The 24,552-nt window shown below is 38.9% G+C and overlaps 1 protein-coding gene across 2 annotated transcripts in view; it reads right to left on the bottom strand.

Annotated features, from left to right (window-relative positions):
- MROH2B (maestro heat like repeat family member 2B) overlaps positions 1-24,552 on the bottom strand; it is a 73,498-nt gene that overhangs the window by 42,726 nt on the left and 6,220 nt on the right. For both annotated transcript variants that reach the window (XM_047823272.1, XM_047823279.1), the window contains exons 7-20: positions 21,704-21,858; positions 18,797-18,937; positions 18,357-18,449; positions 18,196-18,265; positions 16,217-16,330; positions 15,261-15,334; positions 12,695-12,817; positions 11,863-11,976; positions 9,638-9,794; positions 9,451-9,491; positions 8,429-8,570; positions 7,828-7,871; positions 5,458-5,565; positions 1,780-1,896 (exon numbers count right to left, since the gene is read on the bottom strand). In XM_047823272.1, the coding sequence (XP_047679228.1) occupies positions 1,780-1,896; positions 5,458-5,565; positions 7,828-7,871; positions 8,429-8,570; positions 9,451-9,491; positions 9,638-9,794; positions 11,863-11,976; positions 12,695-12,817; positions 15,261-15,334; positions 16,217-16,330; positions 18,196-18,265; positions 18,357-18,449; positions 18,797-18,937; positions 21,704-21,858 (1,493 nt within the window). The remainder of the gene's footprint in view (positions 1-1,779; positions 1,897-5,457; positions 5,566-7,827; positions 7,872-8,428; positions 8,571-9,450; positions 9,492-9,637; positions 9,795-11,862; positions 11,977-12,694; positions 12,818-15,260; positions 15,335-16,216; positions 16,331-18,195; positions 18,266-18,356; positions 18,450-18,796; positions 18,938-21,703; positions 21,859-24,552) is intronic.

The raw sequence follows: 24,552 nt of genomic DNA, 5'->3' as shown, positions 1-24,552 counted from the left end.
TTCGTTTTCCCCTAGAGGTCAGTCCATGTAGCTGTTTATAGTCCATAGATTAATCCTGCTGTGAGGTTTGTGTTCTTGAAGAGCGAAGTTGACCCAGTTGGGCGGGGCTCGGTGTAACAGCTCTGCTCTCCTCTAGATGGCGCTGCTAGCCTACTGGGGTGGATTGTTGCGGTGCTCGTCAGTGCGCATGCGCATGTACGGGAGCGGTGAAAAATGGCGCCATCCCGCCACCCAGTCTGTTCTCCTGGATCAGTAATCGCGCACTGGTCCTCCGTCTTCAGCTCTCTTCCACTCTCTGCTTTTCCACTCTCCGTGACCGGGCCCCAGGCAGTACCTCTCTCCTGAGCTTTGTCTCAGATGCGGCTGTTTTCCCCAGCCCCTTACTTCCAAAGGACTGCGGTTTTGACCCACTCCGCCCCTCTGCGGGAGGGTCTCACTGAGCAATGGCCGAATGAGCAGTGGCCAAATGTCGGCTGCACCCAGGAATGCCTGCTGGATGCTGCTGTTGCCGGTGCCCCAAGACTGTGGCCAGGTGCCAGTCTGCCCCCACAAAAAATCGCGAGACAGTGTAGCCTCAGCATTTCAGGGATCATGGAAAATTGCAACACACATCTGGCACCAGGCTTCACCCTCAACAACCTTGCCTCAGCACCAGTGAATGTGGCTGCCTTCCGGGGTCTGCTGGGACCAGGTGGCCTCTCAGCCTCTACCAAATGTCTTTCCAGCAGTGTAACCTCTTCTCCCTGTGTGGCCTGAGAACCTCCTGGACCCCACTCTGCTCCTGGGGATTCACCTTTCCCACCAGAGCACCACCAGGTATGGAGCTGTGGAGTTTCAGACTCTGCGCTTTCCCTGTTTATAGTCTTAATGGAATTTAAACCCTCTCCTTTCTCCTTTCTCCTTTCTCCTTTCTCCTTTCTCCCTTTTTAGTTGAGTCCCTGCGCTGTTTCGAATTTTCCACTTTCTCTCCAGCTGCTTTTGGGGAGGGATGCTTTTCCAGTATTCTCCACCGCACCCCCCCCCCCCCCCCCGTCTCTGTCCTCCCTCCACACATAAAAGCAGCTTCCTGCCCTCTGAGGCTTCTCTAGACACAAGACCCACAAAAAACTTCCATGCTGTTCTGCCATCATGGCTCCTCCCCCTTTAATCCATTTTGAATTTATTTTTGTGTATGGTATAAGAAAATGGTCCAGTTTCATTCTTTTGCGTGTTGCTGTCCAGTTTTCCCAAAACCATTTGTTGAAAAAGTATCTTTTTTTTTTCTATTGGATATTATTTCCTGCTTTGTGGAAGATTAATTGATCATATAATTATTGGTTCATTTCTGGGTTTTCTAGTCTGTTCTGTTGCTCTAGGTGTCTTTTTTGTGCCAGTTACCATACTGTCTTGATCACTACAGATTTGTAATATAACTTGAAGTCTAGAATTTTGATGCTTCCAATTTTGTTTTCCTTTTTCAACATTGCTTCGGCTATTTGGGGTCTTTTTAGTTCCATAAGCGAAGGGGTTTAGGAATACACTTATGATGAGCACTACACTGTACACTTGAAACTAATATACCATTGTATATTAAGTATACTGGAATTAAAATTTAAAAAATAATGGAACATTGATATTTAAACAGAAAAGCAGAATTTTCTGAAAAAATTCTGTTGGATTATTTTGAATGTGTCCATGGATTCTGGGCAAGTAAGACATTGTCATAAGACCTGTCAGTGGTTGTCTGAATGGAATTAGTTTTTGTCATTATACGAGCAAATTGAGAGAAAGGAGTCCTACCTGCCGCTGATCTCCTAGTTGGTTGGGAGCAATGAGAAATTCCTTAATCTGTGAGCTTACAAAATCTGTATCTTGGCAGGATGCTAAGGTGGTTCCCAAAGCTTTCCAAAGAAATTTCTGGAAAACAAAAGACAAAAAGGAACAGAATGTTAACGGTCGGAAAGCAAAACTCCAGTGAAAAGTGGAAAGAGTTTACACAGTTATCCAAAGGACAGAAATTTGGGTTACTTAATGACTACTTACTAAACATGCACTTCAAGTATTATTTCTTCCTGAAAGTGTTTTCTTCCCCACCAGGCTCTGTCCTTACCTGTGCTCTTCTGTACTCCTCTATGCCTTGTGATGTGCCATTATAATACCTTTTTACTCCCTACTGTAATGTTCAATTTTCTTGATTGTCTTTGTGCTCAGAATTTCAGTTCTTGGTAACAGAGGGCTTTATTGATTGCTTTCAGTACAGTCCCTGGTAGCTAATAAATGCTCAATAAATGCTTTTAAAATACACATGTTCAGTGAAAACTGAGTTATTTAAAGATGATGTCATCAGATATTCTCAACTTTCAAAGTATATTAACTTACTTTATAGTTTAGGAGATTTAGTCTATATAGTTTTGAAAATAATACTTTGTAAGCTCTACTATGATCTCTCTTAGGAGTAGGGTGAGTTGTCTAGAGGTGCCGTAGAACGTGTCCAGGGTGAAGGAGAAAATACATACAGAACTTTTACGTACATGGTATATCTTTTAGTAAGGGATTCTGAGTGAATTAGAGAGGGAAAACTCCCAGTGCAAGTTTGGGAGAGCAAGAGAGCATGTGGGACATAATTCTGTGGCTTCCACGTCCCTTTAGTTGATGAGAATGTTGGATTCATTATGCTAGCCCTAACATGGATACTTCTGTAATGTCTAGATGTAGAAAAGACAAGACAGACATGACTTTCTGTTCTCGTTCATTTAGCCATACAAGATTTAGAACTATGGCAGAGGGAAGAGGGTAGCCCAAGAATGCCTTCTGTTTGAACACCACAACACATGCCTGAATGTAAATATGTGTATGTGTATGTATGTATACGTGTGTGTGTGTGTGTGTGTGTGTGTGTGTACACATATTGATAGATCTATATTATTGTGGAGGTAAGATACAAGGAAAAAATTCACAAGAGGAGATACTTGTGTTCTTGAAGAGCGAAGTTGACCCAGTTGGGCGGGTCAACTATATGGCTAGAAAAATGAAGTCATGAAGTCTTAATTTGTTTTCTAAGACTAAAATTATCTACAGCTATATAATATAATAGGATTGCCTGGGTGGCTCAGTTGGTTAAGGTTCCAACATTGACTGAGGTCATGATCTCATGGTCCGTGAGTTGGAGCCTCGCGTCGGGCTCTGTGCTGACAGCCTGGAGCCTGCTTCGGATTCTGTGTTTCCCTCTCTCTCTGCCCCTTCCCCGCTAACGCGCTCTCTCTCTCTCTGTCTCTGTCTCTGTCTTTCAAAAAAATAAACAATAATATCAGATTGCCATCTCCTTATTTAAAATTTCCATCTTGTCACATACAGTAGAGAAGACTGGTGAGTTGCAGGTTCATTCTAAGGACTCTGTAGGGTTTGAAGGATTGTAGTGATTGAGGCGTCATTATGGATCAAAAGGAACTTATGGCACTAGAGGGAAGGAAAAACTGGTAGTAACCAATAGAGTTAAATTAGGACATTCAAGAGAAATTGTACAGATCAGTCCAACTAGGGATGAGAGGGCTACATGAGGTGATAGAACTGGTGGAACAACTGCCTGAGTAAGAATCCAATGATGCAGCACCCCTTGCACTCTTGGATTTCCAGGCAAAAGTCCCCCATGATAACAGAACTATAATGAGAAAAACTGTATACCACAGGGGAACAAATATTAATTAGAGCCAAAGCTGCTAGAGTGCATTTAACTCTACCTTGGAGGAAGGACAGGAAGGAGTCCGCAAAAGTCCTATGCTGCAGAAAAAAAATGATATTATGAAGGGGACTTATGTGTAAAGGGTTGGCCTTGATGCCTCCCAATAATATTGACTTATTGCTTCTCTGCTGATGTTGGTCAGATTCAGTGTATTGTGCATTCTTCCTCTGAGACTTGGCAAAGAACCCCAGAAATCAGGATCTCAGAACTGGGGAAAAATGTGTTCAATTGCAAAAACAGCCAGAACCTTTCCGTCCCACCTCTATCTTGTGACTTGCTTTGACCAATAGAATGTGGTAGAAGTAATACTGTGCCTGTCCAAGAGACTTTGTATACTTCATTACCACAATGATGAGAGCAAGCCTGGGCTGGCCTGCTGGAGGATGGGAGACCACGAGGATCAGAAACTTGTCCTAGTTGAGATCATGACAGACCAGCCAATGCCCAGTATATGCCAGTGAGACTAGTTGATATCAGATGATTGCCCCCTGCCCCCTCCCGTGAGCTCAGCCCAAGCTGTCAATCTGCAAAATTGTAAGCTAAGTAGGAACCTATTATTTTAAGCCACTAGGGGTAGTTTGCTATGCAGCTAAAGCTAATTGGTATACTCTTACTTTCTTGTTGTTAAGTATAATGGCTGAGAGCCATTTAAGCAGCGCATTGCTTGAATTGCTCTGTCTACCCATACCACCACTACCTTGGACTCATCTTGTAAGTCTGGAAGCTATCGGACGAATGGTATTACATGAGATGCACAAGTGTAGTTCGTATATGAGAAGATGAGGCATTGCTCACCAAATATTCCTGATGAGTTTGTCTGCAGGCTTGATAGACCAATTTGGAGAATCAGTACTCTCCCAAATTAGAGAATCAATCAGAGGAACTTTGAATATTGCATAGGAGAGTTGGAAGTTGATAATAAATAATTTGTTGGAATAGATACTTAATACTAGAACTGATGACTTAGGAATATCATTAGAAATGATATAACCATAATGATAACCTTGATCTACTTTTTTATGGAGCACAAGTCTTGGGCCTGGCACTTCACTAGGGACTTTATATACTTTATCTCACTGAACCCTTATAACACTACAACCCTCAGAACAGAGTATAACTTTCATTTTATACGATTTGAAGGGAAACCAGAGTATACTATAACTTTCATTTTAGATGAATATCCTGAGGCTCCAGAGAGGTTAAGTAATTTACCTAAAGTTACACCAGTAGTAAGTAGCAGAAGCTAGAATGAATCCCTTTTGAAATGGATGACTACAACTCAAAGGGTTAGGTAGAAGCCATCTGGGAATAGAGGAAGGAAAGATCTAGTCTTTGAGCATTCTTTTAGTTCTAAGTTTTTGTTAAATTGTAGTAGATGGTTTCTTGTGGCCTGCCTCACAAAACTGGCCCAAAGGACACCAATACATAAGCTGACATCAAATCAGTACTGGGACAGGGACTACTATTTTCCTTCATTACCTATTTTTCTTCCTTCTTTAAAACAGAACACCTGAATTTCAGCTAGGTACATATTTATCTCAAAGGCATTGTACCACTCAGTGTTCCTTGCAGTAGGTGCAGTCCTATGAATAATTTTTGGTCCAATTCGTGGTGAAGAGAAGATAGCATTTTTCCAGTAATTTATCCCTCTTTTTGGTGGTAGTACAGACAAATTGGAAGTTAAACAGCCATTTTAGGTTATAAAGTAGGAAGTAAAGTCCCTTAGTTGAAAAACCAACCTTCTCAAGGGAGGTGTTGCTGTAACTGTTCATTTGCTGGTTGAAATCTCGACTCAATTGAATGGTCCAGGCTATGTCACTGATCTTCCATAAAGATTCTTTGAGCAACTGTTGCAGGAAGTGGAAGTTAGATATGAACACAACTGGTTAATGTACTTTCTTGGTACTTTTTGTTACCTTAGTTTTTCAAAGAATAGATACATGTTGAATGAGATTATTCATTTTCCCATTCAAAAAGTTGGTCATTTTGGAAGTTTTCCTCTTATTTTATTAAAGATTATTTATTTATTTATTTATTAATTATTATTATTTTTTTGGAATGTCTGCACCCAATGTGGGGCTCAAACTCAGAACCCCACGATCAAGAGTTGCACATTCCTCAGACTGAGCCAGCCAGGTCCCCCCTCTTATTTTATCTTATTTATTTATTTATTAAAAAATTTTTTTTTACATTTATTTAATTCTGAGAGACAGAGAGAGATGGAGCACAAGCGGGGGAGGGGCAGAGAGAGAGGGAGACACAGAATCTGAAGCAGGCTCCAGGCTTTGAGTTGTCAGCACAGAGCCTGACGCCGGGCTCTAACTCACAGATTGGGAGATCATGACCTGAGCTGAAGTCAGACGCTTAACCGACTGCGCCACCCAGGTACCCCTCTTAGTTTATTTTAATAGCCATATTCTGTTATGTTCTCAATTCCCTTTAAGAACAAGTTATACAGAATGTGGAAGCAACTCCATGTAAATGCCATCCTTTTTCCTCTTAATAAAAATTGCTGAAAGGATTAAACTAGAAACTAATCCATTCTGAAACTTAAAGTTAACATTTTAAAGTTTTAATCAGATTTGGAAAACTCCATTTGTCAATGTTAGTTTGTTTTATTATATACTAAGAGAAAGGGACATTTTTTGAATAAAGAATTAAAATGTCTTGAAGGACCAATTAAATGTACAAGTACATTTTGCTAACTTCAACTCTAATAACTAAATATTCCTGGTTTCACCAATTGTTCTGAGCCAGGGCCTCAATCAGTCATCTGAACCCATGCCCTTCTTCATTGAACAATACATAAAATTGTGTTTTTGTCTTTTTGGAGAACAAAGTCCATTGAAATTTCTAAAGTCAATTATTTCTCCTGTGTTTTCCCTACTTTAAGCTTAGAAAAGAACATTTAATTTTAAAACCAATGAAGATTTCTATGTATTTTCTTAATAGGAACTCATTCAGTGAGTGGGTCCTTTGATGAGAAGAAATTAAACAGCCTTGGAAGTCTAAGAGAAGAAGGCACAGGCAAGCAGTTTGGGAAGAAGAAGACTAAATGGAAGCACACCCAAGACTGGAAGAGGGAAAAGAATGTTCTCGAGGCTTCCCTCTGGAAAAAGAACCTTCTCTCCTAGTAAGAAAAGTTACTTTAAAATAGTGGGGGGGGGGGGGGGGGGGATAAGGCAGGAATTTTGAGAGAGAGAAGGGGGAAGATAAAAGAAGCATGAATTTAGGAGAGGTAGATCCTAGAATTAAGGACCAGGAGAATAGAGTAGTTGTTTTCAAATCTCATACCGGATAAGAATCCCTTGTAGGAGTCTTTAAAACGTGGAGTTCTCAAGAACCAGTCTTAGAGATTCTGATTCTGGAAGGGGCAGTGATGGCACATGGAGGTGATGTGGAAAGGTCACTAAAACTTGACATTTTTAAGAAGCCATAGTTAATTTCTATGTAGGCGGGTTATGAACGGAGACCCTGCTTGATTAAAAGCTTCCTACCCACAAACCCCTTGACCTCCTGTAGGCTCTTGAAATCAGAATCCTCTGTAGAGCCAATATCCAACTCCTACCTCCAATTTACCATTTGGGGGATTTGGCACTGTCTGTGGCACTGTTCAGTTCCAAAGGTCCAACAAATTTATAGCTAAGAGATTTTTTCTGGAAAAATGGTGTAATGTGGCCCTCTGATTTTTAGAAATCAGGAAAAATATGGTGAGAAACAGAAAGAGGAAGAAACAGTTACATTTAGAAGCATAGAAGTGGAAATTATGTCGATTTGTGTTTCTTTATATAAACAGTAAAAGAATGCAATTATAAGGAGAGGAAAAACTGAAAATTAGAGTAGATTTAAGAAAGACACAAATATTTGTAAGTGATATCTTCAAAAACTATCTGAAACTCTTAAATCAAAGATTTAAGATTATTGTTCAAATTATGGTGATACAAAGACTGTACTTCTGAAGTGATCACTTCTAACATTCTAGTCCTCTTGTTAAGGAAAGGAAATGTTGTTTGCTGTCCTTTGGTATCCAGATCTTTGTAGTGAAGATGGGTAACTCTAGAGGATGTCATCACCCCATCGTGAACTATTAGTCTAGAAGCTACCCTTACCTGAAGCAGCATGGTTTCCCATAGCACGATGCTAGTGTTCTTTCCTAGAAATAGAAATTGATGCAATAAACTGCAAAACAAAGGTCAGGACTCTGTTTCTCCCTTGCCAGGTCCCCAGTGGATGCTGGAGCCCCATTTCAAGCTTTACACAGGATGGTTATTTCAGATGTAATTTACTATGTTGCCAACTTTAAGTGCTAGTCAGGTGGGCAGAAAGTCTTCAATCCATGATAAGAATTTAGGCTTTTTGCTACTTTCAACAGTCACTACTGAAGTGACCATATTTTAATATTCTAACATAAATAGTAATAACTTTTTAGAACAATACCAAAAAGGAGTTTCTCTAAATATAAGGAAAAGACCAGAGCGAAAGTAAGAGTTCCTGTTAAGAATGTTACCCCCAGATCCTCCTGTAGTACAAGTATTTGGTACAGAAATAGAACATAAGGAGTCAAGGAAAAAATGTAACTGTCTACCTTTCATATCAAGTTCATTGTTTTAACTCCCTAGAATGAGCAATAATGGTTTTAGACAGAGAAGTGGTGCCTTTTTCTTTGCGTTCTTGCCTCGTTGGATAAAGACCTGATCCCAATGCTTGTACCTTCCAGAGGCTGCAGGAGCTCAGGTAAGCGTGTTTTCCATAGGTCTACCAATTTTGGGTGAATTATCTCAGGCAATATCTTCAGAAGTCCTATTGCACCAGCGCCACATAATTTCCCTAAACTGGCAAGCATAGATATTACCTGAAAAAATGGAAGATAAAAGGCAAATCAAATTGAGGTATATTTAAAAGTCCTACTTGCCTTTTCTATTTATCACTATCCTGGATTCCCTTGATTCCTACGGTAGACAATCTTAACAAATCATCAGTCCGTTCTTACTTATTTTAGAGCAAAGCTAATACTTAGACAATACTCTCCAATTTTTATCTGAGGATAAAGGTGAAAAAATATATAGAAACCATCAACCAAAAATAAATGGAGGGTACCAACACTTAGATATATTTATTAATTAAGGGCCTGTAGAAATGGTATTTGAGCAAATGATACATATGGGGAAAAAAAGGAAATCTAAATAATAGATTTAGACTCAAGTTCCCCAATCTATGGGGGAAAGAAGGAAATCTAAATAATAGATGTGGAATTTGTTTGAATGGTACTTAGGGATCAAATTCAGTCTATGCTTATTTTAAAATAATAAATTAAGTTTAACAAGCATTTCAGAGTGAGAAGATAATCTTGCCAGCAATCTTAATGAGTGTCAATAGCCTAACATTTATTATGCCTTTCTAGTGTTTCTTTTGGTTTGGAGTTGCTGCGTAATTTTTATTAACATTTATTTAGAACTGAATGATCTATGGGTGACTCAGTCCATAGTGTCTGACTTCAGCTCAGGTCATGATCTCACGGTTTGTGGGTTCAAGCCCCACATCGGGCTCTGTGCTGACAGCTCAGAGCCTGGAGCCTGCTTTGGATTCTGTGTCTCCCTCTCTCTCTGCCCTCCCCACCCCCACACTCTGTCTCTCTCTGTCTCTTAAAAATAAATAAACGTTAAAATAAAAAGAACTCAATGATCTATATTGGCTTAAATTTAACCAGCATTAGTTATTTGTAACTCACTCACCAGAAGCCTGGCCAGTAGCTGTTGTGGTGAAGGAAGTTTCACTAGAAAGAGAAAGCGATTTTCATTATTGCTGTGTCAACTAGAAAAATTCAGATTGGAATTGGGTGTATGGTCAAGGTACTGCAGCCTTTCTGGAAATGAACATCTCATAAGAGAAGTGTTTTGCTTTGTTTTTGAATGTACGCACCAGCTCCTGTAGAGATGACAAGTGCTGTTGACTCCTGTGCATTATTCTTCTTCCTTTCCTCTGCCATAATCAAGCTTCTGATGATATTAAACAGGTAGTCCAAAGTTCCTGTGTATTCTGCAGGTACTACAAAAGTCAGGATTCTTGGCCATAGCACCTGTGGAAACAAGGCACAAGACAAGGATTGCCTCTTCTTTTCCATGATTTCTAATTGGTCCTCACTCTTGTGTTGCCCCCTGATTTAGAGTAGGTTCTCTCACTTGCTTTTTTTTTTTTTTTTTTTTTTTTTTTTGCTCTTCAGGCCAAATCAAAATGAAGTCATTATAAAAAATCTCTGCACAGCACATTCATTTTCAGGTGCTAGTTGTAGTGAGTGTTACTCAGCATTTCTGCATGGGTTTGCTGCTGGAATTTGGGGCAGGACAATCCTTCACTGTGAAGATGAGTTCTACAAAATGCAGGAAGTCTAGCATCCCTGGGCTCCACTCACCAAGTGCCACAAAGCCTCTTATCAATGTGACAACCCCCAAAAAGTTGTATACGTCCCCAAACTCAAAGACTGGAATGGACTGCTCTGAGAGAGGATGATTGGGCACAGACAGTGAATGGGCTGCTGCTACTGTTTGTGCTCCAGGTGCTGACCTTCTTGCTCTGAAATTCTGGAACACCTGTTTCTATAGTCAGTCTGTTTCATGTTCTCTGGAAAACTCCCTTGCCCTGATGGAAACCTAGGTGTCAACATGGACTCTTCCTTTTGTCTTGTCACCCAGACTTAATCACCAAGCCCTGTCCTTTTATCATTAGAAGATCTTCCATGCCCCTCCATATCTCTTTCCTTCTCTCATGACCCTGCTCCTATTCCTGTTAAGTTGGAGCTGATCTCAAGCTCCCTCTTTTTGCTCTTAATCTATTCTTATGTAAATACACTCATCTCTTAAAGTTATCATTTAAAAAATTTTTAATGTAGGGGCGCCTGGGTGGCTCAGTCGGTTAAGTGTCTGACTTCGGCTCAGGTCATGATCTCACGGTCTGTGAGTTCGAGCCCTGCGTTGGGCTCTGTGCGGACAGCTCAGAGACTGCAGCCTGTTTCAGATTCTGTGTCTCCCTCTCTCTCTGACCCTCCCCCACTCATGTTCTGTCTCTGTCTCAAAAATAAATACACATTAAGAAAAAAAAAAAATTTTTAATTGTTAATGTTTATTTACTTTTGAGAGAGAGAGACAGGGAGACAGAGCATGAGTAGTGGAGGGACAGGAAGACACAGAATCTGAAAAAGGGTCCAGGCTCTGAGCTGTCAGTACAGAGCCCAGTGTGGGGCTTGAACCCACAAACTACGAGATTATGACCTGAGCTGAAGTCAGATGCTCAAACAACTGAGCCACCCAGGTGCCCCTAAAGTTATCATTTCAAATGTTTAGCTTTTGTTTCAAATTTTGAATGGCTATCCAACACAAGGTAGGGATTTGGCATTTCAGGCCCACAAGAGTATGGTCCGAGACTTCTTTTCATCATTTATCTTTAGATTGAAATGTTTCAAACTTTAGTATGCATCAGAAATATTGGTACTTATTTGCATGCAGATTCATGGGCCCCTTGCTCAGAACGTTGATTCAGTAGGTCTGGGGTATGGAGATCTGCATTTTAAAGAAATATTTTAGATAATCCAAGAACCACATCTTAAAATGCCATCCTAGATGAAACTCTGATCCATTTAAATTGGTCTGTTGACTTTCTCCTGTCTGTGCTATGCATTTCTAGTCAGTTAATCCTTTCTCAGATTATTTTTGCTTAGGGAAAATACAGCTTCTGAGGCTTATTCCCCTTAAGGTGCAGATTATTTTTAACCCTCAGGTGAAGTCTGAGAATATGTGCTTTCAACACCTTCCCAGATGAATGGGAAAAGGTTGGCCATTCACTGAATCAATATCTCCACACATCACTTACTGTTATGTCTAGATATGTTAGGGGAAGAGGAGAAACAATATATTAAGATGCTTGTAAACTCTCATTGGCTATCCAGATATAAGAGATCACGAATTAATTCAACACCTGTTTTTGAGAAACTACCATGTTTTGGGCACTGAGCATGGTAATGCACTTCCTCTAATGAGAGCATCAAAAAGCTGATGACACATGAAGGACAAATTCTTGTCTTTACTCCTAAATGGGCAGAGCTTCAGAAAGATGATCAAAGTAACTGTCAGTGGTGACAAAAGACCCCTTACCTGGGGCATGCCAATGACCAGTGGGTCTAGGGTTTTTAAGACCTCAAGGCTTAGTTCCCGAACAGATTTCTCTCCCTTTTCATCCTCATGAGAATTAGGTTTCATTGGTTTTTCCTTCAAGAAAGATGAAACAGGTGACTTGTTAATAGTCCCTCCTGCTGATCCCCTCTGACCTTACTTGGATGCGTTCTCAGACTCTGGGGTGGAGGATGTAGTCACTCAAATTAAGGGGCTCAAGGAACCCAGCAATCTTGGTCTTCAGTGTCTAATTTCTGTTTTAAAGTGTTCCTTGTAGGAATGGGTTAGAACACACTGCTGGATAAAGCAGAAAAGCAAAAATTGTGAGGATCCTTGAACTGCAGATGTTCTCTCTCTCCCTCAGGCCTTTGCCGTTTTCTCTGGGGCAAAATTTTCAAAGACGCTTCTTCCTAGTGGAGTGGACTGTAATTTCAGCTGTCGTGGTCTTACTAAGATCACAGAGCTCTTACCCACATGGTCTTCAGGAAGTCAACCCCAGTGCAGCAAGAGTGGATGTGTCTTGTTTTCTCGGAAGTAATTCATTTTCTCTACCCCTGTCCCAAGCCTTTAAGGAAAGGTTGTCTCATAGTTTCACCTACCTGGGGTTTATCATAAGTTGAAAGTGGTATCAGTGAAAGAAAACTGAGGAGAACACTAAAGGCTGAAAAATCTTTCAATGAAAGTGATAAGATTGAAATATAACTTCTAAATCAGTCATTGAATTGAACCTCAGCCATTAAAAAACAAACAAACCAGTTGAGTCAACTGTCCTGGTTACAGTGTAGCTTTCAAAACCGCACCCTCTTCATCATACCAGATTCTTGTTGGACATGGCAAACTGGGAGAAGATGTAATCAATCAGTGGCCATCCTTCCCTGGCTTCAATGTAGCATTTTTCACACATGGTTTGGATAAGGAGGAGAGTGGAATTCCTTACCTAGAATCAGAAAAATGTATTTGCAACATTCTTCTACATTGGGCAGAATATAAATTTAGCTTCTCCTGTCCTTTAACTTTCATGGATTATTTAGTGGGAAACTTTCCAAAAAGGAGTATAAATTGAATGATGGTACTATAAATAGATGGAGGAGGAAGCTATAGTTTATGGTTTAAGGGGTTACAGGAAAGCATCTCTTTCTTTTTTTAAGTGTTTATTTATTTATTTTGAGAGACAGGGAGAAAGAAAGAGAGCATGAGTGCGTGAGCGGGGGAGAGGCAAAGAGAGAGGGAGAGAGAGAATCCCAAGCAGGCTCTGTGCTGTCAGCACATAGCCTGACTTGGGGCTTGATGTCATGAAACATGAGATCGTGACCAGAGCTGAGATCAAGAGTGGGATGGATGCTTAGCTGGCTGAGCCACCCAGGCACCCCTTTTTTGTTTTCTGCTTTTTTTTTTTTTTAATGTTTGGGGAAAGCTCTCTACAGCCAAAATCTTTCTCCCTAGTTCCCAAAACATATCCTCTATTACTATAGATGATGAAATTTTGGTACTGTGGGCTAAAAAAAGCACTGCCTTGCTTTTAAAATCCTCAGTGAAAGATAGCAAGTTGAACTACAGATCTACAATCTTTTACCTACAATTTCAAAACCCAAATAACGCTGGAAACTGGAATTCTGTTTCTTGAGTTTGGCACTAACTCATTTGGTGGCAAACCCCAACTGAACTGTTTTGAAACTGTAGTCTTTACTTATTCAATGTAGTGTGAATATGCATATGTTTTCTTGCAGAGATATTAATGAGTTTGTGACTCCTGTCACAGAAATGTTTTTCTGAAATCAGGAAGGTTGTGAATTCTGAAATATATCTGGCCTCAGGGATTAGAACAAGGGATTATGAACCTGTATTACAATGTTTAAATAATTAGTTTTGCTTATTGGATTGCTTCCCTGAGGAATGAAAGCTCAGATCTAATTCTTTACTGAATGGGTGTTTTAATGGAGAGTTGGAAAAAAAGAATAATTTTGAATAAGGAGTTAGGCCACATGGTAGCAATTAGCAATTAGCATAAAGGTACTAGTAGTCTACCTAAGTGAGAAAAAAAAGTTACAAATTTTCTATTTTTGCCTGGGGAGCTGGACTTCCTTAAAGTTTCTGTCCTCTTTTATTCTACCCTAAACTCTTTTAGTACTTTTTCAATTGGCTTGGCCACTTACTGGACAAGGTTTTTTATATGTAATCACTCCACTGTTTATTAACTATTTTTTATTATTTATTTTTTTGTTGTTTCAATTAAAAATTATTTTTAATGTTTATTCATTTTTGAGAGAGAGAGAGACATAGTGCAAGCAGGGGAGGGGCAGAGAGAGGGGGAGACACATAATATGAAGCAGGCTTCAGACTCTGAGCTGTCAGCAGAGAGCCCAGCACAAGGCTTGAACCCATGAACTGCAAGATCATGACCTGAGCGGAAGTCAGATGCTTAATTGACTGAGCCACCCAGGTGCTCCTCAATTTTTAATTTAAATTCTAGTTAGTTAACATGTAGTGTAATATTGGTTTCAGGAATAAAATTTAGTGATTCATCACTTACATGTAACACCCAGTGCTCATCCCAACAAGTGACCTTAATCCCCATCACACATTTAGCCCATTTCCCCACCCACCCCCACTTCAGCCCTCAATTTTTTCTCTATAGTTAATAGCCTGTTTCCTTCTTTCCCTTATGTTCATCTGTTTTGTTTCTAAAATTCTATATATGAGTGAAATAATATGGCATTTGTCTTTCTCTGACTGACTTATTTCGCTTAACATAATTTTTGTTATTTACTGCATAGCTTTTGTTATAATCATTGTAGACCAAAGCCTCTTAGGGGAATTTTCTTATTTTCATTGGTTTCTGTATAGGACTTTGATCCAAACAAAATATGGTTTTAATTTAAAAAATACAATAATTTCTAGTTCTTATATTTGTTTCAGTACAAGTTATATATCTTTTCTGATATGGAATGCTTTAATCAAATAATCAGGAAATATTACACAATCTACTATGTTCAAGACTTGCAGTAGGTGCTTCCTAGTTGGAAAATACGGTATCTAAGCTAAAATTAAAAAAAAAAAGCAGGTTTAGGGGTTATTATTTTTTTGGAGGAAGATATGTTATTTTTATAATTAACAATTTTAAAACTATTTGAAGAGCATAGCTCTGTGATGCTCTAGGCAAAAATCTTTTTTTATACTAATAAGCCCTTGAACTGAGTGTACTTTAGAATTTACCTTGATATAGTTTATCTTTCAGGGAAAGATGGAATTCTACTAAAAATAGAATTCATCACTGAGCTCTTTATAAAGCAATCTCATAAGTAGATTTTTAAAGAATCAAAACCATTTCATTAATTCATTAAAACATCATCAAAAATCAAAGTCCCCATTAATTCTCTTACTTTTATACTGAGGTCGCCCATGACAACTTTGACTGTTCTTTCAATTGAAGTGATATAATCCCTCAATTTGGGCTCTGAAAGACAGGGAGAGAAATTAAGAGACTGGGTTCAGTAGGAGTACAGTATGTTCTAGGACTGATGAAAACCTATTAGACTTATGGCACATAACTGCAAAGTCTTTTGTCCATAACATTTCATGTTATTCAGTTTTCTCTTACTCTCTTCTTTTCCAATTTTTAAAAGATGTTAATTGCTCTCTTTGCTCCCTATTGTATTTGGTTTCATCTTGTTTAAAATGTTAGGTTCCAAAGTGGACTCAATATATCATGCCCAATGGATTAGCTTTAAATTTTGTGAGACTATGTTTCTTGTCTGCTGATTCTTCAGTAAATCCCAGGGTTAACTTAATTTTTAAAAATATTATAATGTAATATAATTCATATTGTATTGAATCCAAGATATCATCAACTTTATGAGACATCATTATTTTATATTGTACCAAAAAACCCCTTATAGTGGCCGATTATAATTAAAGATGGTATCAATTATGAGATGCACTCCAATATCATGAAAGTATGTGCTTCTTGGCATTAATGAAATATGATATTTCATTAAATTCTGCTCTTTTCTAAATGTACTAATCTCTAGAATATTGTGCATTCCTCCCACCTACTCTCTATTTATTGGGCCACTTAACCAGCTTACTAGATCTTTTAAATTCTAATTCTACTTGTCCTTCTCCCCTAGGTATATCTCTAAATATCATGAAAGAAGAGAGGTGATTGAAAATGCCTGTTTAAAATTAGTAGATTGTAGATGACAGAGAAGACAGAGTTTCACTTGAATGTGATCCTCTATAAACACCCCAAAGACATAGAATAGAGTTAGAGAATGCATAGGCTTCAGTTTTCTTCTTGGCACAAAATAAACCACTGTGACTTCATCCCTTTGCTTACCCTCAGCATTGATAGCCGATCTTAACAAAGTCAAGATTCCCGTTCGAAAGGTTTCATTATTATTTCTCAACTGTTCATCAAAAAATTCCATCAGGTCTGCAGGGTTGGAATGGGCTGAAGGTTGAAGAAATGCTGGTCACAGAACTCATTTTCAACTTAGGTAAAATACTTGTAAATGGGAAAAGGGGGATTCCATGAAGATTGTCACTCTTTGGTTGGTAATTAGATTTTATGATATTGGTGCATCTTTAGCAACACAGAATTAGGCAGTTTGGTCACTAAGAGAGATTTATATACTTAGGTCCACGTCGGTTCATGCCTGTGAATATGACTTTATTTGGAAATGAGGTTTTTTATAATGGAATCAAATTAAGATAAGGTTACTAGGGTTGACCCTAATTCAATATGAGAGGAGGAAAGGAGAGGAGACAGGGGGAGAATGCCTTATGAACATGGAGGCAAAGGTCGGAGTGATGCTTCACCAGTTGTGGAACTAGAGAGCTACATGAGTAAGGCAGGAAGCAGGGAAGAGAGAGAAGGCCTGATGTGAGGAGAGCAGTTTAGGTTCACAATTATCAGAGATAAAGTGAAACAGTTAATTACATCGAGCATAGAACAGAGGAAAGAATAAAAACAGAGGGATCAATTAGGAAAGACCTAGGATATAATAGAAAGGTATGTAGTGAAGTAATAGAAATGACATTTTTGGGGGAGGGAGGATGTCTGGGAGGCATGGGATTGCTCTTGTCCTTACTTCTTAGGGTCTATGTTAGAACAGAGTTTGTATACTGACTCTGAGAGCTTTGTGCTCCCTCTACCACTCGTTCCTGTTATTCTAACCAGGCAACAAGTGGCATTGTGATGTGAAAGCAAGAAGGAAAGGGAAAGAGTAAAGGGAGAGAGAGAGAGAGAGAAGGAATAGGTACTAAGAGATAACCAGGGAGAAAAAAGCATGACTTTGGGTTTGACACAGTTTCAAATAAACTCAAATACCAAGAAAAAAAAGCATTTTGTATCCCTAGGATTACCAATTCACCCTTGTTTGCCTGGAAATAAATTCATGTATATGTGGTCAATTAATTTTTGACAAAGGAGCCAAAAAATATATCAGGGAAAGGATAGACTCTTCAATAAATTGTGTTGGAAAAACTGGACAGCCACGTGTCAAAGAATGAAACTGGATCCTTACCTTATACCATATACAAAGATCAAATTTAAAAAAGTGACATGAGGGGCACCTGGGTGGCTCAGTCGGTTAAGCATCCGACTTCGGCTCAGGTCATGATCTCGCGGTCCGTGAGTTCGGGCCCCGCGTCGGGCTCTGTGCTGACAGCTCAGAGCCTGGAGCCTGTTTCAGATTCTGTGTCTCCCTCTGTCTCTGACCCTCCCCTGTTCATGCTCTCTCTCTCTCTCTGTCTCAAAAATAAATAAACGTCAAAAAAAAAAAAGTGACATGAATGTAAGACCTGAAACCATAAAGCTCCTGGAAGAAAATATAGGTGATAAGCTCCTTGACAATGGTCTTAGAATGATCTTTTTGGATTTGCAACCAAAAGCAACAAAGGCAAAAATAAATAAGCAGAACTATACCAAGCCAAAAATCTTCTGCTCAGCAGAAAAAATAAATTAACAAAATGAAAAAGCAATATATGGGATGGGAAAAGTATTTGCCAACCATATATCTGGAAAGGGGTTAATCCCCAAAGTATGTCTGGAAATTTTCTGGTTTTAGAACTAGAAGTAAAGGACTTCTGGGGAAACCAGAGTAATTGATTCCCCTACCTGTTCCGCTTCTCTTGGGAATGGGTAGGATAGGGAGAGCTGTGAGTTTGAAGGAATGTTTTGTGTGTGTGTGTGTGTGTGTGTGTGTGTGTGTGTGTGTGAAATAACTAATGTGATAGTTTGCACACCCTTCATCATTGTTGTCATCATCACTGGGAAACATTTTTATTGAAAACCCTCTGGATGCTGGGTCCTACCTAGAATGAGGAAACAGCTTGAAGCTTCAATTTCATTTTCCTTTATTGGAGGCTCTGAAACTCTGCACACCTGAATGAGAAAGAAGAACCAGGAGGGAGATGTTAACAACAGAAAACCAGTGAAAGTGAAACAATCAGATCTGACAGCAGGGTTTTCTTACCTGGTGGAGTAAATTGATAAAGATGGTTTTTCTCAAGCCCTTTGGAAGGGCAGCATCATAAAGGACCACCGCGGTCAATATTTGTTTTAGACTCTAGAATGAAAGCTCTCAAACGTTAGTTGGAGGCTGCCTGTGAAGCAGCAGCACAGGATGTGGAAGACAATTATGTTTTGTGAGGCAAACGCATCACCTTCCTGCAGTTACCAGTTTTCTTTAGTGATTCGTGCCTCAGCAGCTTGAAAAGAAAATTCTTAATCTCTTTTTGGAGATTCCATCACCCAGCTATGCCAACCTCTTCTCTACCTCCTATTCCTCAAAAAATATTTAAGTTCAGCTGCCCAAACCAGTATTTCAGTTCCCTTGGACCTCTTGGGATTTACTGTCTTTCAGGATGGTTGCCAGTAGACTCTGAATCGGTTCCTTTAGGGCGTGGCTCTTACCTGAGTGACGTGGAAATCAATCTCTTTGTCTTTATACTGGTTCAGGAGCCAGGGTACCTGGTCCAGGGCATATTCGCAGAGGTCTTCCCGATGAAGGAGCAGGCTCACTGTGGGGCCATGCGCCTTAACAATGGCCAAAGTCTGCAGAGGCAGCAAACAAATACCATTTCTAATATTTCACTATGTTTTTTGTACATTTCTCAGAATATCAGGGGCTTTAGACAGCCCCCAAAAACTTTCCTCACTGTTTTCAACCAAGAAAGATTCCTTCAAAAAATGGTTAAGATCATTGCACGAGGCAATTATATTTATATTTGTATTTATAGCTATATCTACACCTATGTATATACTATTACTCATTTTAGTATTTTTCCTGTCTCCCTATGTCTTTCTTAAGAAAAGAGTTCTTGGGGTGCCTGGGTGGCTCAGTCGGTTGAGCGTCAGACTTCGGCTCAGGTCATGATCTCGCGGTTGACAAGTTGGAGCCCCGCGTGGGGCTCTGTGCTGATAGCTCAGAGCCTGGAGCCTGCTTTGGATTCTATGTCTCCCTTTCTCTCTGCCCCTCCTCTGTTCATGCTCTGTCTCTCTCTGTCTCAAAAATAAATATAACCATTAAAAAAAAAGAAAAGAAAAGATTTCTTAAACCTTTCTCTAATGGTCACTTTCTTTCAATATGCTAACAGATTTAAAATTTCCCTCATATTTATTTTTAAAAAAATTTTTAAATGTTTTTATTTATTTTTGAGACAGAGACAGAGCATGAACAGGGGAGAGGCAGAGAGAGAAGGAGACACAGAATCTGAAGCAGGCTCCAGGCTCCAAGCTGTCAGCACAGAGCCTTACACGAGGCTCGAAGTCACGAACTGTGAGATCATGACCTGAGCTGAAGTTGGGTGCCCAACCGACTGAGCCACCCAGGCGCCCCGAATTTCCCTCATGTTTAAAAAAAATTCTTTGACTCCGTATTACTTAGACCCCAATTCTGTTTCTTTCCTTAAAAAAGTGGAAATGCTGAATCAGTAAATTCTACCCCTGAAACCAATATTACACTATATGTTAATTAACTAGAATTTAAATAAAAACTTGAAACAAACAAGCAAAAAAAGCAAAGCTCTCTGAAAGAGAGGTCTACATTTGCTATCTCCACCTCTCACTTCTCATTTATTCCTCAATCCATTATAATCTGGCTTCTATTGACACACAAAATGAACATGTATAAAATATAAGTGTAAATAGGTTGATTATAAAAGTTTAGAAATCACAAAAGTTATGATGAAGAAGAAAACACAGTATTCACATTGCTAATAGTATCTATAGTACCCATGACCATACACTGTTTGGTGTATTTTAATACGATTTTTATTTATTTGAAATTTTTTCTATACTTTATCCATACATTTTAATTTTTTAAAAAATTAGTGTTATTCTTTATAGTTCTACATTCTGCTTTTTCTACCTAATATTATATGATGAATTTTTTTCTGCCTGCTAAGTTTTGTCATACAGCAAAGCATCTCAAAACTTAGTGGCTCATAATAACAACCATTTATTTCACCCAATTGTGTGTCAGCTGGACGATTCTTTTAAGGAATTGGACATTTCCAAGCAATGGACACTTTTCAAGATTATTCTTGCTTGAGCACTGGAACAATACTCCATAGATCTCCCTTTGCTTCTTGAAAATTATTCCTTGCTTAGAACCCTTTCAAAGGTCTCTCATTTCCTATTAAAAAAAAGTCCAAGCTCCTGTGTAGCATTCAAGGCCCTTCACTGTATGGCCAAGACCACCTATCTAGTTTCATTTATTTCTGCCCCTTTATATTCCCCTTTCTCTTCTCCCCTTCTCTTTCTCCCACTGGGCTCACTCAAGTGTGCATGTTATCTCATCTCAGCCTATGCTTCAGTGGGTTTTATTGCCTCTTTAGGGAATGCATCTTGCCTGCAGTGAATGTCTTTATAGGCTGCAAGCTCAGTTTCAATGTCATGGCCTTTCCAGTACTCACCACAGGAGTTAAGTGCTTCTCTCTCTGTGTTCCCTTATTACTTTTGTGTACCTTCTAGTCACTTGTCTAACTCTTTCTGTGGGAAGCTAGGAAAGTGCTTGGCAAATTTGTATTGAATTTTGATTTTCAGGTGCCCTAAAGAGAAGACTTCTACAGGATATTTTAAAAGTTCCATGTTTGCTAATGATTTAACTACCCCAGCATGTTAAAAAAATAAATGCCTTGGTAGCTTAAAGTATAGAAAAGAAACTGAACTAGAGAAGGCTATGTGTTGCATCTTTTATAATATAGCAGTAAAGGACCTAAAAAGGATTTAATTTATACTACATTTAAAAATTATACCAATTAAGCAAGATAAACAAGGGATTATATGTGAATGCACTTTGTTACCTATTCTGTGCAAGACATTACAATATTTTGAAGCAGTTATGAACATTCTTTAGATGTTATTTTATTTCATGGTCATCTTCATAGACATAGGAAATTTCTGTGGCCTGTTGTTTTTCTCAGTCAATGGCTCATCCCAAATATGGGTTATGGGTTATATAAGGCATGAAATAACTAACTTTATGTATATTTTACTCATTTTCAGTTATATATTGTTCTTTCCATACATTGGAATGTCGGTTCCATCAGAGTGGTGATTTTGGTCTGTTTAATCCCTGCTGTATCCCCAGAATTTGGAACAGTGTCTGGCATATCATGGGGACTCAATAAATATTAGTTCAGGAATGAATAAACAGTGATTTGAAACAGGAAAAACAAAATATTTGATAAACCTGATAAATCACAACTCATAGCATTCCAAAACAACTGAGATTCATTATCACGTCAGAAAGAATGGAGCAAGTTCAACCAGCATGGACGGAGAGCTAGCTTGAGACATGTTGAGGCCGCCACTCACTTGCACCGGTGAGGTAATGGGGGCCCACTTCTCCATTATATACCGGAACAGCATGAAGATCTTGTCAGATAGTCGGTTGGCGTCCAATCTGGGATAGGGGAAATCTCTCCAGTGGTTGACATACTTGTAAATGGCCTTGCTGAACTTCTCAAGGGCTGCATTTTAAAAACAACCACAGACTGAGAAAAATTTAAAGATGGGAAGGACCGTAAAATAATTTGAGAAGAGTGCACTGATGATTAGCAAATGTGTAATAATTTCTGTAAAATGTTATGACTGTACCAAATAAACATATAAAAAGTGTTCAGCCACATTAGTGAAATGCAAATTAAAACCATAATGAGATATTGCAACAGACCATCCAGAATTGCTAAAATTTCAGACAATTTCAAATGTTGGTAAGACTAAGGTGCAGTTGGTATTTTCACATACTGCCTGGGGTGGGGGGGCGTGGAGCATGAATTGATACAAACATTTTAGAAAGCTGTTTTATGCGATCTACCAAAGTTGAATATGCGTTCTTCGTGACCCAGAAATTCCACTCCTAATTATATAGTCATTAGCTACACAAGTATATAGGAACTAAAAAACTTATACAAGAATGTTCATATTCACTTTTTTTTTTTTTAGTAATAGCCTCAAACAGGAAACAGTTTAAATATCTGCCAACAGGTAGGATGGAAAAATTGTAGTACAGGCACGTAATAGTATAGAGAAATGAACACGGACTATAGTTTCACACAACAACGTGTAGGATCTCAAAAATAGACAAAACTAATCTATGGTTGTCAGGTTTGTGGTTACCCTTGGAGAGGATGAAGATGGTGATGATTGGGAGAAAAGATGAGGCAGTTTCTGGGGTACTAGTAATGTCCTGCTTCTTAACCTGAGTGGCGGTCAAATGAGTAAGTTCATTTTGTGACAACTCATCAACCTGTACACTTCTGATTTCTGTATTTTTCCATGTGTCTGTTTCCCTTCAATAAAATTTAAAAAATGTCAGGCCTGCAAAAATATTTGCACCACCAACCTATACATACTTACATCAACTGCATTAAATAATAGTTTTTGTTCCTTCAGCCCTCATGTTTCACTAGATGAAAAAGAAAATTCATAGTTTACTCCTTAACGATACCTCACATGCAAAGAATACTCTGGAAACATCCTGAGTATCTTAGAGCTGGCCATTAACTGGCTAATTCACTTTCTCTTCAAACTGATAATCTCCTGCTATGCTTTGTCATAATCTTGTGTGTGTGTGTGTGTGTGTGTGTGTGTGTATGTGTGTGTATGTATGTTTATGTTGCACTGGCCTATAAACAACATGAGAGAAAGGATGTCTTATCTATTGATGGTATCTGAAACAACAAGCATGATGTCTGCTTATTGGCTGATGGGTTGAATGAAGAGCTAGATGAGTGGATGGATTACTACAAAACTTTATACCTGTTCCGTAGTGGCAGGCAAAATTTGCTTTAGGACCAAAGGGTTCTAGATAACTTTATAATACAAAGACAGAGAATCCCTTATTCAATGCCATGATGATTTCTAATTTTATTTCCTTTTCCCTGTTGGTTGTTGATGTTGTAGGTAGAAATGCTATTACAGACACCAAAGTTTATTTGCAAGAACACAATGTTAGCTGTGATAGTAAGTAAGGAAATTAAAGGAATTGAAAAGTGGGCTAATCTAGTGTAATTGCTCAAGTCATTGAGCCAGACTGTCACAATTCAAATCCTGGCTCTGCCGCATACTAGCTGTGACCGCAGGCAAACAGTTAACCTTTCTACGTCTCAATTTTCTCATCTGTGAAATGGAGGAAAAATGTTACTTACCTAATAGGTTGTTGTAAGGTTAAAGGAAACAATAATCTTAAAATACCCAAGGCAGTACTCAGGCACATAGTAAATTCTCAGTATGTATCAGATACAAATGTTGCCTTCATTGAGGACAAAACAAGAAGAAATTGACAAAACAACTGAAAAGACTTGGTTGATAGGTAAAGATGACATTCCTGACAGCATGGGCTTTTAAATATTACAAAACAGTAGTGTTGGGGGCGTCAGAGGTGAGAGGAATCTTAGTAATCACTTTACTTGACATGTTTCGGGTGAAAATGAGATTGAAAGAGGGCAGAGTCACCTGATGGTTCAGTGGATGATCAGAGAGAAGAGTCCAGGTCTCCAGACTCCTCCAAGAAGCCCCTCACTGTGCTGGAAATGTTTTTTCCTAGGAATTCCAGGGCATGTTCTTATTTGTAGACTCTTGATTACTGTAGATGTATTTTAGTTTTGGGGGGAGAGGGGGTTTGTGACCCACAGTTTGTACACCTATTTTCCTTAATTTTATGATTGTTTGTATTTTTGATTAGTTTGCTTACTTAGCATTACTACAATATTGTGTTATAAGGAAATGCCAAAATTTAGCCTGCTGCTAAGAGCTGGTGAGCTCCTAGAACCATTGTGGGGAAAGTGATGGAACTAAAGAAGGAGGCTAGAAATGGAGGCCTTTCAGGGCAATGGAAAGAATATAGATTGGGTGGTCACATAGACATGAATGCTACCTCTCCATCTCATTGACGGTCACCACTTTAAGGAGATTCCTTAATTTCTATGACCCTCAGTTCCTCATCTGTAAAATGGGGTAATAGTACTTACCTTGCTTTGAAGATGGAGAGAGATAGAATTATAATTGCAGTGAGGATTGAGAGAGAAATTTCCATGGGGTAGGCACTCAATAAATGGTAGCTATTATTGTTAGAAAGAACAGAACAAGAGTGAAAGGAAAAATAAAGCATTTGCTCAATTTATAGTGTGGTCTTCACAAAGAGGGAACCATAGGGATACCCA

The sequence above is a fragment of the Prionailurus viverrinus genome, chromosome A1, assembly GCF_022837055.1.
Source record: "Prionailurus viverrinus isolate Anna chromosome A1, UM_Priviv_1.0, whole genome shotgun sequence".
Lineage (NCBI taxonomy): Eukaryota > Metazoa > Chordata > Mammalia > Carnivora > Felidae > Prionailurus > Prionailurus viverrinus.
Note: the sequence above shows the minus strand (reverse complement) of the source record. Positions and strands in the feature narration are given on the sequence as shown.